Source organism: Schistocerca serialis, chromosome 9 (genome assembly GCF_023864345.2).
Source record: "Schistocerca serialis cubense isolate TAMUIC-IGC-003099 chromosome 9, iqSchSeri2.2, whole genome shotgun sequence".
Classification (NCBI taxonomy): domain Eukaryota; kingdom Metazoa; phylum Arthropoda; class Insecta; order Orthoptera; family Acrididae; genus Schistocerca; species Schistocerca serialis.
In genome coordinates this window covers 260,328,106-260,341,087 of record NC_064646.1, presented here as the reverse complement: position 1 = coordinate 260,341,087, position 12,982 = coordinate 260,328,106, and the positions used below count along the sequence as shown (strand labels likewise).

General features: G+C 42.7%; 1 protein-coding gene across 4 annotated transcripts in view; it reads left to right on the top strand.

Annotated features, from left to right (window-relative positions):
* The window catches only part of LOC126419245 (bifunctional 3'-phosphoadenosine 5'-phosphosulfate synthase), a 345,016-nt gene that overhangs the window by 72,262 nt on the left and 259,772 nt on the right, over positions 1-12,982 (top strand). For 2 of the 4 annotated variants that reach the window (XM_050086390.1, XM_050086389.1), the window contains exon 2: positions 8,798-8,890. The exons of the other annotated variants lie outside the window; for them this stretch is intronic. In XM_050086390.1, coding sequence (XP_049942347.1) covers positions 8,798-8,890 — 93 coding nt within the window. The remainder of the gene's footprint in view (positions 1-8,797; positions 8,891-12,982) is intronic. 4 annotated transcript variants of the gene reach the window in all.

Here is a 12,982-nt window from a genome sequence, read left to right as displayed (position 1 = left end):
TCTTAAAGAAATTTCTGAATACAACACGTCTACTTGAGAGAAGCTGATTTTTTTAATTTTTTTTTTTTTTTTTTTTTTTTTTTTGTGGGGGGGTGGGGGGGACTATCAAACAGGCCGTTTCAATTCGGTCCCGAAGTGTGAGCAGTATAGCTGGTTTGCTGCAGGTTTTCATCCTCTATTCTAGTAAATTAATATATAGATATGCCAGATACTTCATTCGTGGTGTGAAGGGGCTAGTTGGTAAATCCTCTTGTTCCCATAGTCTACAAAGACCAGATGAAATGAGTGTCTGAAGAGTGTCCTCATAATCTTTTTCAGTAATTGTATCTTCAAAATTTTAGTGTTCACTAAGTCCACATGTAAATACCAGTACATTTACAATCTGTTCCATACTACTGAATTCAGTACCACTGAACAGGTTACAAGTGCGGTACTTTAATTTTCAACACAACTTCAACACACTCTTTGCATTCGTGATTCAGGCTGTTGACTATGAACTGCGTCTCGTGACCCATTTTATTAAATTACTTGAGAAAGATGTACGTGTCATCCTTTTGTTACGACTCTTGAAACTATAAAGAACATAGCCATTTCCACCCCATGTACACTCTACAACCCGAGCTTTCGCTCCGTCTCAGATAACTTAGTCGTCGAGGCGACGTTAAATCCTATTCTTCCCCCATTCTTATTTCACCGCTTATGATGTAACCTGACGTTTCAAAGACCTTGGTCGCCTTGAGAATTGCAAAGTGCGTCAAAGATTATTTTTGAAGGTCTACTGCTTTCTTCCTTGAGCAATGGTGTTTGGCACAGCACATACACAACATACTGTGCGTGAGAGAAGACAATACATAGTATTAAGTATAGTTATAGATACACTATCACCAGCCTTGAAACTACAAGGGCATGATGAGAAGTAATGACTCAGAATTTTTTGTGTGGAAACTCTTAAACCTTTTAAAATAAATCAAAAGGTATTAAACTTCTACATCTTTATTCTTCATGTCCACATAGTTATTTCTCGATATAGTCGTACCGGCGAAGAACAAATTTCTCCCAACGAGAGACCAGTTCGTTGATTCCGTCACTGTAGAATATTTGACTTTGTTGGCAGAGCCACAACCTCATATCTACTTGCACCGCTTCATCCCTGTGAAAGTAAAGTCCTCGAAGGTATCCTCTTAAGTTTTGGAAACAGATGAAAATCGGATGGGACGAAGTGTGGACCGTATGAAGGATGATCGATTACAGTGAACCCAAGGCGTTGGACAGGTGCAGATGTCGCAGCGCTCTTGTGTGGTCTGGCCTTGTCCTGCTGAAGGAGAGGGTGGTCCATGTATGAACGAAGTCTTCGATTTCAAGACTCGATTACAGCACGATGTTTCTCACGCACCGAGCATAGTTACGTTACACACCGCCAAGATATACGCTACAATTCGGAGCCGTCTAGCGACAGAGGGCGGCAAATACAGGGTGAAAAGTATTTAAACCGACAAACTGGGAGGTTGTAGGGGACTTCAAAACAAATATTTTTCCCTAATGTCATTTTTTCCTATGAAGAGTATTTAAAACCGGTAGAGGAAGATTTCTCTGGCGGCAAATTAATTAAACCAACTAACACTTTCCCATTTTTTATGACCTAGGGACAACACATTAACACAACCCAATTTCAATTACAGTAGATTTTCAATAACGCCTCCATTGACACGTAAACAAAGGTTACACCGTCGGATCATGTTCTATCTGACACGGGCAAAAACCCCAGGAGTATCCTGAATTGTTCCTGCTGCTGCTGCTGCTACTATCCGGGCAACCAGATCCTCTTCTGATGCAACAGGAGTTGCGTAAACAAGGTTGCGCATCTCTCCCACAGAAAAAAGTCCAGAGGGGACATATCTGGGGATCGAGCAGGCCTCTGCCAATCCACGTTTCTGGGAACTGTCGGTCCAGGAATCGACGCACACGACGACTGAAATGTGCCGGCGCCCCGTCATGTTGGAACCACATGCGTTGTATTGTAGGGAGTGGGACGTCTTCCAGTAATTCTGGCAATGCTCTGGCGAGAAAATTGTAATAGTGCCTGCCATTTAATGGCCTAGGTAGCCGATACGGCCCAATTACACAGTCCCCAACAACACCGAGCCACACATTAACGAAGAACCGCACTTAATGAGCGGTAGTAACTGTGGCATGTGGGTTATCCTCACTCCAAACATGCGGATTGTGCATGTTGAAGACTCCATCACGCCCGAATGTTGCTTCATCGGTAAACAACACAGAGGATGGAAATGTAGGATGCATTTCACACTGTTCCAGGTACCACTGCGAAAACTGTGCTCTGGGTGGATAATCAACTGGTTCCAGGTTGTGGACACGCTGTAAGTGAAATGGACGTAACAATTGCTGTCGAAGGACTGTTCTTACATTCGTCCCCATGTTACATGCAATTGCACGAGTGCTGATTGAAGGATCCCGCTCCACATGCTGCAAGACAGCTTTCTCAAATTGCAGCGTTCTTACCGTGCGATGGCATCCCTGTCCGGGTAAACTGCTGAATGACCCGGTCTCACACAGACGTTAGTACACAGCAGCGAAGGTCGTATGATGCGGGATACGGCGATTAGGATATTGTTGTTGATAAACCCGCTGTGTAGCTCGTCCGTTGTGGTGCGCTATGTAGTACGCACCAACCTCAGTGTACTTACTCCACGTGTCTCGCTCCATTAGTAAACAGAGACAATGCACTACTATACTGGTGGACAGCAGTTGCCTACAACTGAAGAGCCTAATACGCCCTCTAACAACTGAAGATCGCAATACGGCCTCTAACAACTGAGGAGCTTAATACGGCCTCCACCAGTTTAAATAATCGTCATAGGAAAAAATGACATTAGGGAAAAATATTTGTTTTGATGTCCCCTACAACCTCCCAGAATTTGTCGGTTTAAATACTTTTCACCCTGTATGTATACATGAAGAAGAAAGATGTAGAATGTTAATAACGTTTGTTTTATTTAAAGGCTTTGAGAGTTTTCGCACAAAAATTCGGAGGCGTTGCTTTTTCAGCACGCCAAAGTAACACATGTCACCATTAAACGAAGGATTCAGCTTCAGCATCAAAGAAACTGGCTAACATCACATCTGTATAGCAAATAACATTACGATAAGTTGTTATGTGCAATTCGTTCGTTGCTACTTTTTGTATCTTGCCGAAGAGGAGAATAGAAATCGCCACAGTGTTAATAATAAAGTGAAGGAGTGGGGTCGTTAATCACAGTAAATTCGGACTGTGTTGCAACAGATTTTTTAGATCATCTTTACATGACGTATCAGTTTTTTGCATTAATCGCTTGCTCATAATAGGTGAGTAGTTATTAACAAAAGGTACCTGGAGTACAGTCTGATATCAGTTGTGTGTTAATGTAGTGTAAATGATTGTATATTTCCTTTGGAAAGTCAGGAGTGGTGTATGAAGTGAATGTGATGTGCTTGTTTAGCCTGTGAGCGCTTTTGTAAGGTATAATAGCCCAGATAAAATTAGTACCAGTCACAGCAGCTCCTCTGTGAGTTGTCGGGTTGTGAATGTTCCTGCAGCTGTTCCGTAGGAGCCACACACTAAAGCAGACACGTTCCATCCTCAGACGCCTGTATCAAAGTAGGAGCGACAAGTGTGGCGTTTGCGTGAGCTTTGTTCTTCACGTGAGAATTATCACGTATCCTAAGGTAAACAAGGAACAGAAGTAGAAAAGCCCGACACAGCATTTGAACAGCTTACAGTCGGACTGCAGCTGTGCTTGTTTCGATAGAAAGATCTTTATTAGAAAAGGTGTGTGCAGCACGAGAGCCGAAGCCAAGCTCAAATCCCTCCCAAGCGTACGGGATAAATAATTTCTCAACCCCAGGGGCATCGAGTTAATTCCTCGTAACACGATCTCTCGCCTTGATAATGGCCTCTTTTTTGGCGGAGAGGAGAACTGAAACCACTCATTGATGATTAGGTCTCGTAGAGCGTTTCCAAATGGTTCGAGACTGGGTGATTTTGCGGGCCAGTCAAGGTGCGACAGGATCCGTCAAACCAGAAACGTATTCGAGCAGCGCTGTGAACACAAATGATATCATTTTAGAAAATGGAAGTGTCTGCAGTTTACTCGTCATGACGATGTAGAATAAAATCCAACACTTGATCGCCAAGAATGCTGAAATAAATATCCAGTTCCAGCTTCTTGACAACCTGGATTATCTCCAAAGTCATTGTACGAAACACCCCCAAAAAATTGCACAGCTATCTTTGACATGCTCTATAAAACTGCGGATTAAACGCTTCACTGAACTGCCTCCGCAATCGACACATTGAATCATTTAGAAATAGGCAAAATAGCGACTCGTCGGACCATACTGCACACCTCAGATACTATCCAGATTCTGTGTTCTTTGCCCCACTGAAGACGTGAAGTTTATGCGCCTTTGTGAGCGAGGAATATTCTAAGGGGGAAAAAAAAGAAGAACGAAGCACCACGAAGGAATTACCTGAATGGGAAGGAAATTGGTAGACAAACGAATGATTACAGTTTCATAAAAATTCGATGATTTGTACAAGAAAAAGAGTTTCACAAACTGAACAAGTCAGTGACATGTCGATCCACCTCTGGCCCTTATGCTAGCAGTTATTCGGCTTGACGTTTATTGGTACAGTTGTTGGATGTCGTTCTGAGGGATATGGCGTCAAATTTTGTTCAATTGGTGGATTAGATCGTCAAATTCTCCAGATGGATGGAGAGCTCTGGCCACAATGCTCGTAACGTTCCGAGTTGGGGAGAGATCCGTCGACCGTGCTGGCAAGGTAGGGTTTGGCCAGCAGTAGAAACTCTCGCCGTGTGCGGGGTGGTATTATCTTGCTGACATGCAAGCCCCGGATGGCTTACAATAGAGGGCAACAAAACAGGGCGTAGAATATCATCGGCGTGCCACTTTGCTGTAAGGATGCCGCGATTACAACCAAAGGAGTCTTGCTATAAAAAGAAAAAAATTCATCCCAGACCGTCATTCCTGGTTGTTGGGTAGTATGGCGGGCGCCGGTAAGGTCAGTATCCTACCGCTGCCTGAGGAATTCCAAACACGTCTTCGGTCTGGAATTTCATTGACTGCAACAGAGCTGTCTTCAGGTACCGCTTCGAACTTAGCCCCGATGATGAGCAAAGAGTCTGTATTCCTGCTTCCTGTATTTGTGCTTTCCAAACGCTACGTTGGCCAGCAGCTGGCCCCAACTGAGAACGTTTGGGGCGTTATGGGCAGGGCCCTCGAACCAGCTCGGGATTTTGACGACCAAACACGCCAATTGGACAATTTGGCACGATATCCCTCAGGAGGGCATCCTACACCTCTGTCAATCAACACATAGCCAAACAACTACTTGCTTAAGGACCAGAGGTGGACCGACGCATTGTTGACTTGTTCAATTTGTGAAGCTCTTTCTCTTCAATAAATCATCCATTTTATCTGAAACTGTTTGTTTGTCTGTACATGTACATAGCACCTACCGATTTCCGCTTCATTTGGATGATTCCTTCACGCTGCGTCGGTTTTTTCCCCCTTAGAATGTACTTTTGCGAGGGATCATACTCCAGTCATAAAATGCAGTACAGTGCTACAGAAAACCCTAGGTGTGTACATCAAGCCAGTCTTCTAAGTAGGCGATCCATTGAAGAGTGGTGTGGAATCCCTGGAGGTGACATCATCGGTCCGAACTACTTCATCGGTACTCTTGACAGCTGAGATTTATCGAGATTTAACAGCGAGTATAGATTTAAGTGTCAGGAAGTCGTTTCTGAAAGTATTTTTATGGAGTGTAGCCATGTTTGGAAGTGAAACATGGACGATAAATAGTTTGGACAAGAAGAGAATAGAAGCTTTCGAAATGCGGTGCTACAGAAGAATGCTGAAGATTAAATGGGTAGATCACATAACTAATGAGGAAGTATTGAATAGGATTGGGGAGAAGAGAAGTTTGTGGCACAACTTGACAAGAAGAAGGAATCGGTTGGTAGGACATGTTCTGAGGCATCAAGGGATCACCAGTTTAGTATTGGAGGGCAGCGTGGAGGGTAAAAATCGTAGAGGGAGACCAAAAGATGAATACACTAAGCAGATTCAGAAGGATGTAGGTTGCAGTGGTACTGGGAGATGAAGAAGCTTGCACAGGATAGAGTAGCATGGAGAGCTGCATCAAACCAGTCTCAGGACTGAAGACAACAACAACATTGTCGTCTGTTTAGGTGCTCTCCTTGATAATGTGCCTAGACCTTAGAGGCCATATGTGGATGCCACACAGCGGTCATCAGTCTGTTTTGCGCGCGATTTTGTGCAAGAACTGATCTTCTGGAACCTTGTTAGAAAGCAGTGGTCCTCTGGAATGACCCGCACAGTCCCCGATTTAACGCAACTAAATTTATTTTTGTACTTATATTTAAAGAATGATGTTTGTGTTATAGAACCCACAACCCCAGTTTTCTTCAAACAGCACCTCGATGGAACTTGTCGCTCTGTGACACCAGTAGTTTCTGTAGATTGTGTTGCATTCACTATTAGAACTTTGAATTTTAACTCCCACACTAAACTTGTACTTAGTTGTTTAAATATTAAACAGGTACCTCATAGAAAAAAGTGATGTTGTATTTTAAAAAATATAACTCGTTGCTATAACTCCCAGGGAAATAATAAATACACTATGTTCATAACTAAGCAGGTGTTTCTTACGTTTACGTATCTAAATAAATGCTCTTTTCGCATGTTGTTTTGTAAATTACAGAGAAAACATCTTATCTGCATCAGACAAAATTTTTTTGCGATTTTATGTTCTGAAAGGGAAGCGCGCAGCGATCGGCGCAGCAAAGAATAATAATCAGTCATCAACAGACATTAGACTCTGTTTAACAAAGAGTTTGAGGCGAACAGAAAATGGGTTGAATTTTCCGAACCGCGGAAAAAATTCTCTCTTCGCCTTGAGAAACATCTGCAGGGCGTCAGCGTTGGTCCTTTCCTGCTAGTTTATCCTTTCCGAAGGAAATTGCGTCGTTTGGACATTTGCTGTGGAGTGACATGGTAAGGGCCCTTGCCTACTTGAGACCACAATCTTGCCCGCCACCATGGATTTAGAGAGAGCTGTCGTACGCCGGTTTTGTCTGTGAGTTATTCACTTTGTCGTGTACTTGACAGATTCAGGCACAGATCTAAGATTCGATTCTGGGTTTGGTCACAGTTTGTTACAATCTTTCCCTCGCTGGGATACAGTGTGATAGGGGAGGAGGCTCTGGGATGTTCTGGAAATAATTTAATATGGCGGAAATGGATTGACTGTGCGAGGTAACAGGTATTTTGAATCAGATCGGCTATACGTAGGTAACTGAAAACTGACGTTTGCCATTTGGCCGTCATCTTGAAGAGGGGTATGTTACCAGCTCTCCCTCAGCTGAGACTATGCTACTTTGCGTGGGGAACATTCAGGAGAAGTACAGAGTGTTTATAAATGAATATCGGGGTTTAAACGCTTTATAATATTTATTACATCAAACTTACAGTTATAAATGATATGTCAAATGAAAGAGCAACTCGAACAGTTTTACGAAGAACCTTATAAATGTTCAATGTGAGCACCATTTGTCACACGGCACACATCAAGTCTATAGCCAAGCGCTGGATAGGCCGCAAGGGGCCCAATGACAGGGTTTGCTTTGCAGGGTGGGGGGGGGGGGGGGTTGGGGGGGGGGGGTTGTTTGGGGAAGGACACCAGGCAGCGTGGTCATCGGTCTCATCGGATTAGGGAAGGACGGGGAAGGAAGTCGGCCGTGCCCTTTGAAAGGAACCATCCCGGCATTTGCCTGGAGCGATTTAGGGAAATCACGGAAAACCTAAATCAGGATGGCCGGACGCGGGATTGAACCGTCGTCCTCCCGAATGCGAGTCCAGTGTCTAACCACTGCGCCACCTCGCTCGGTGCTTGCTTTGCAGGGCCTCAACGTTCACCCGACCTGCGATTTTTTCCTTTGGGGTTCATCAAGGATCGTTTGTACGTGCCTCCGCTACCAGCAGACCTCCCTGAATTAAGAAACCGGATTGAAGCAGCTGTTGCTACAATCACTGAAGACACACTTGTCAACGTTTGGGAAGAACTCTGCTATAACTTGATGTGTGCTGTGTGACAAATGGTGCTCACATTGAACATTTATAAGGTTCTTAGTAAAACTGTTTGAGTTGCTCTTTCATTTGACATATCATTTGTAACTGTAAGTTAAATGTAATAAATATTATAAAGCGTTAAAACCCCGATATTCATTTATAAACACCGTGTATTAACGCATATGGACTGGTTTCCGTTTTTGAAGCCACTGACATTTCCAAAAATATCGTGAAACAACGTCCAAATGTGAGGAACAGTATCCTCCAACCTCAGCTACCTGTGTCAACCATGGTAGATAAGACAGGGCATTGATATCTCCCATGTTCGAACAGTGATGTCTTCCATGTTGCCAAGTCCATGACACAGCAACTTCTTATCAAGAATGATTGTGGTCTGACATTCTATATGGTTATAGATAACTGTGTTTTTATCAGGTGAGTATGTTGAGATATACTGGACCGATATTGTTCATATGTGTGTGTGTGTGTGTGTGTGTGTGTGTGTGTGTGTGTGTTGGTGGGTGGGTGGGTGGGTGGATGGTTGGGTGGATGGGTGGGTTTGGGTCCTCGACGTTCTGGTAGCGGCTGGTTAACGGTTTGGTTGTCGTTTCATGTTTCCCTGAAGGATGAGGACATCGACCGCCTTAGGTGGAGGGTTCGCCTCGCGTGGACGTTCATCCTGACATGGATTCTGCACGCCTCTTCACGCTCTCTACAGGCCAGTCCAGTTGTTCATTTACTCCACATCCTATCCTACTCTGTCTCTGCGTGCTTTCTCTTATTATTGTGTTCGTTAGTTTGCGGAACGAGGGCACTTGGAAACCAATAAATCAATAATTCAAGGATGTTTGGGGCTATAGGTAAACATATTGTGATCATTAGTACCTTAATATACGAAGCGTGATCAAAAATTAATGGGAATTTTTGTTTTTCTTAAAGATTCTTTATTTATTCTTCAACACCAACTTTGTCCCCTTCAAAGTAATCTCCATCTGATATGATACACTTGTTCCAGCGCTTTTTCCAACCTTGGAAACACTTCTAGAACCCACTTTTCGTTATGGTGTTCAGCTCCTTCAGCAATTCTGTTTTTATGTCATCTGTGGTGAGAAAACGACATCCTTTCATGGTTCTCTTCAACCTAGGGAACAGAAAGAAGTTGCAGGGGACCATGTCTGGAGAATAGGTCGCTGAGGCAACATAACGGTTTTGTTTTTTGTCAAAAAATCAGATTGTTTGCAGATATGCTGTCATTTACCGTCAATAAGTCATCATATGACCACAACTAATTGCAAAATGATTTAGATAAGATATCTGTATGGTGCGAAAAGTCGTAATTGAATATGAATAAAGAAAAGTGTGAAGTTATGCACATGAATACTAAAAGCAATCCGTTAAATTTCGATTACGCGGTAAGTCACACAAATCTGAAGGCTGTAAATTTAACTACATACTTAGGAATTACAATAACAAGTAACCTAAATTGGAACGATCACATAGATAATGTTGTGGGTAGAGCAAACCAAAGACTGCGATTAATTAGCGGGACACTTACAAGGTGCAAGAGGTCTACTAAAGAGGCTACTTACACCACACTTGTCCGCACTATTCTGGAGTATTGCTGTGCGGTGTGGGATCCGCATCAGGTGGTACTGACGGATGACATCGAAAAAGCTCAAATAAGGGCGGTTCGTTTTTGTATTATCGCGAAATATAGGTAATGGTGCCACAGACATGCTACGTGAATTGGAGTGGCAATAATTTAAACAAAGACGTTTTTCGTTGCGACGGGATCTTCTCATGAAATTTCAATCACTAGTTTTCTCTTCCGATTGCGAAAACATTTTGTTGGCACCCACCTACATAGGGTGAGATGATCATCACGATAAAATAGGAGAAATCAGGGCTCGCACAGAAAAATTTAATTGCTCGTTTTTCCCGCGCGCCGTTCGAGAGTGGAACGGTAGAGAGACAGCTTGAAGGTGGTTCATTGAACCCTGTGCCAGGTACTTTATTTTGAATAGCAGAGTAATCACGTAGATGTAGATGTAGAACAAATATTGAGGTGTGAACGACGATATTTCCACTAGTGGTTTTGCTATAATTCTGGTCGTTTTCTTCGGATTGCTTCACGCAAACGGCGCATAACTTCCAGGTAATATTTCTTATTGGACGTATGACCATAGGGCAGTAACTCACGATGCACTATCCCATTGTAGTCGAAGAAAGCCAAGATAAGAACCTTCACATGTGTTCGAATTTGTCGAATTCTTTTCGGTCTTGGCTCTTCAGGCAGTTTCCATTGGGACGATTAGGTCTGGTTTCGGCGTCATGTTATAACCTTCTTTAGAAGTTCTAGATCATTCTCGATTTCATTCACTAATTTCCGAACGATGGCTACGCGACGCCGTTTTGGTCGAAGTTCAACAGCTTCGGAATAAATTTTGCTGCTACACGTTTCTTGACCAAAACATCGGAAAAAATTCCTTGCACGAACCAAAGGATATGCAGATATCATCAGAATTCTCTTTGATGGTGATTCGACAATTTTCCGTAACCATTTTCTTTACTTGTTCTACATTGTCATCGGGTCGCTCAGGGCGGTTATCATCTTCAACATCTCGACTCTGAAATGTTTATACCACTCATAAACTCTTGTCTTAGAGTAAATTCGCCAAAATCCACAGTCAACTTTTCGAATGCGGTGCTGCACTTTATTCCATTTCTCAAGGAAATTTTAATGCAGATTTTTTATCCATCTTTTTCGAAAGTAATAATTCGCAGACTTTTTCGACTGCCAACAACAAACTAAATATTTAAAACAACTGAAAATGCAAACATACATCAGGAACATATGTACCAACAAGATGAAAAAAATCGAAAATCGGATATACAAGCCCGCGAAATTAGATTCCCGTTACTTCTTGATCACACCCCGTATACCCACTTCAGTGCGTTAGTTGTCTTGTTTTCTCCATCTAATAATCTGCCCACAAACATACCGCATAGTTAGTAACCGAATTTTTCTGCACGATCGCAACTGTGCCACGAAGTGGACTTCGTCTGTCAGTTTAGAGTGTCCGTTTTGCGTCCATGTGTCCATACTACAATGCCTGAACCGCTACCAGAGGAAAATAAACATTAATGGCTTGCTTGTGCCACACATACGTGGAGGTATTAACCAACCTAAAAACATACTACTTGTAATAGATATAATTATTAGTAAATACTGATGTAATGGTCAGTACACTGTCCTCAGTCATCTATAGAAATATCCGCCCTTACACCTGTAGCACCCTGTATAGAAGCGTTTTACATGTAATTTTCAAAAAGGAAAAGATTCTGTCAATAGAATCTGCAAGAGGAGGTGTTAGTATATTTAAGTAACGAAAGCAGTCCGTACAAAAACTTTATCAGTGAACGAGACATCCGGAACTATTAAATCTGGCAATTAAAGGGGAAGACAGATGACTAAAGAGAAGAATCATTAAAATTTTTGTTTGTATGGCCATCTCCCGCAGCGGCTCTCATATATCAATATTACTCCTTTTCTTTCGTCTTAAGCTTACTGCAGTTGAAGAGTGGTTCTCACGAGAGGCATTTCACTTATATTTGCAATCCGTCTTCACTGGTCGTTGGTGTTTATTCTTCGTTTTTTTTTTTATATTTTCCGACATCCACACCTTTTTGTCTTGTAGTAGCTGAGGTTGAAGTCGAAAAAAATTTGGCTGTCCTTTCCTGTTTCGCGCGTTTTTTGGCTTTTACGTACCCGCTTCTTCTTTTGCTGCATTTGCGGTTTTTTTTCGCACTCCACTTCACTTTCGCAAAACTTTGCAGAAGCAATCTTCGTAGAATGAGTTACATATGGTAATGGGTTTACCTGGCTGGCAGCCTATATTATATCTGCTCCTGCCCTCGAGCGCTCTGTCGAGCGCTTGTATGCGCCTGTGTCCCATGAGCCTGAGTTGAAACAGCTTGCTAAAGGCATAACTGTAGGTTCATATAACAAGTTCTGCTCCATCTTCGACCAACAGGAGGAGGATGCGAAAGACAATGCAGCACCACTACTGTTCGTTTGCATCATTCTGGGCCGGCCGCTGTGGCCGAGAGGTTCTAGGCGCTTCAGTCCGGGTCCGCGCTGCTGCTACGGTCGCAGGTTCGAATCCTGCCTCGGGCATGGACGTGTGTGATGTCCTTAGGTTAGTTAGATTTAAGTAGTTCTAAGTCTAGGAGACTGATGACCTCAGATGTTAAGTCCCATAGTGCTTAGATCATTTGAACCATCTTTCTGGCTAAATATGTCTCGTGTGCCAAGAAAGATACAAACGGTAGTAGTGCTAAAGTGTGTTGTGTTTCACTAAAATCAATCCGTAGTTCTGCAAAGCAGTCTGAGATTAGGCCAGAATCGACGCCGCCAAACGAAGGAATTCCTTAAAAGCGTGCATTTCGTGATGTGAGCGAAAACCAAGCAGAAAAAATAGTAAGTAAAATAAATGTCTTTTGTAACGAACTATTTTTCGATCTAGAAAGCGAGCGAAATTGTAAATATCTTTCAATACGGGCCATTGAATATGTTTTATTTCAGTGAAACGAAACGCGTTTGCTGACAAAAATATGCATTTTCTTGTAACAACAGAGAGCGCCTTACAATACCTTAAATAATTAAATAATTGCAAAGCAACTACGGGCAATATGCTAAACAAAAGAAGAAAATAATATTTAAGCTCTGGCTCATTAGGAGCATAAGATCGGTATGTTCTGTACAAGCGGTTAAACTTGTAGACTTGAAATACATCCACATCTTCGCAAC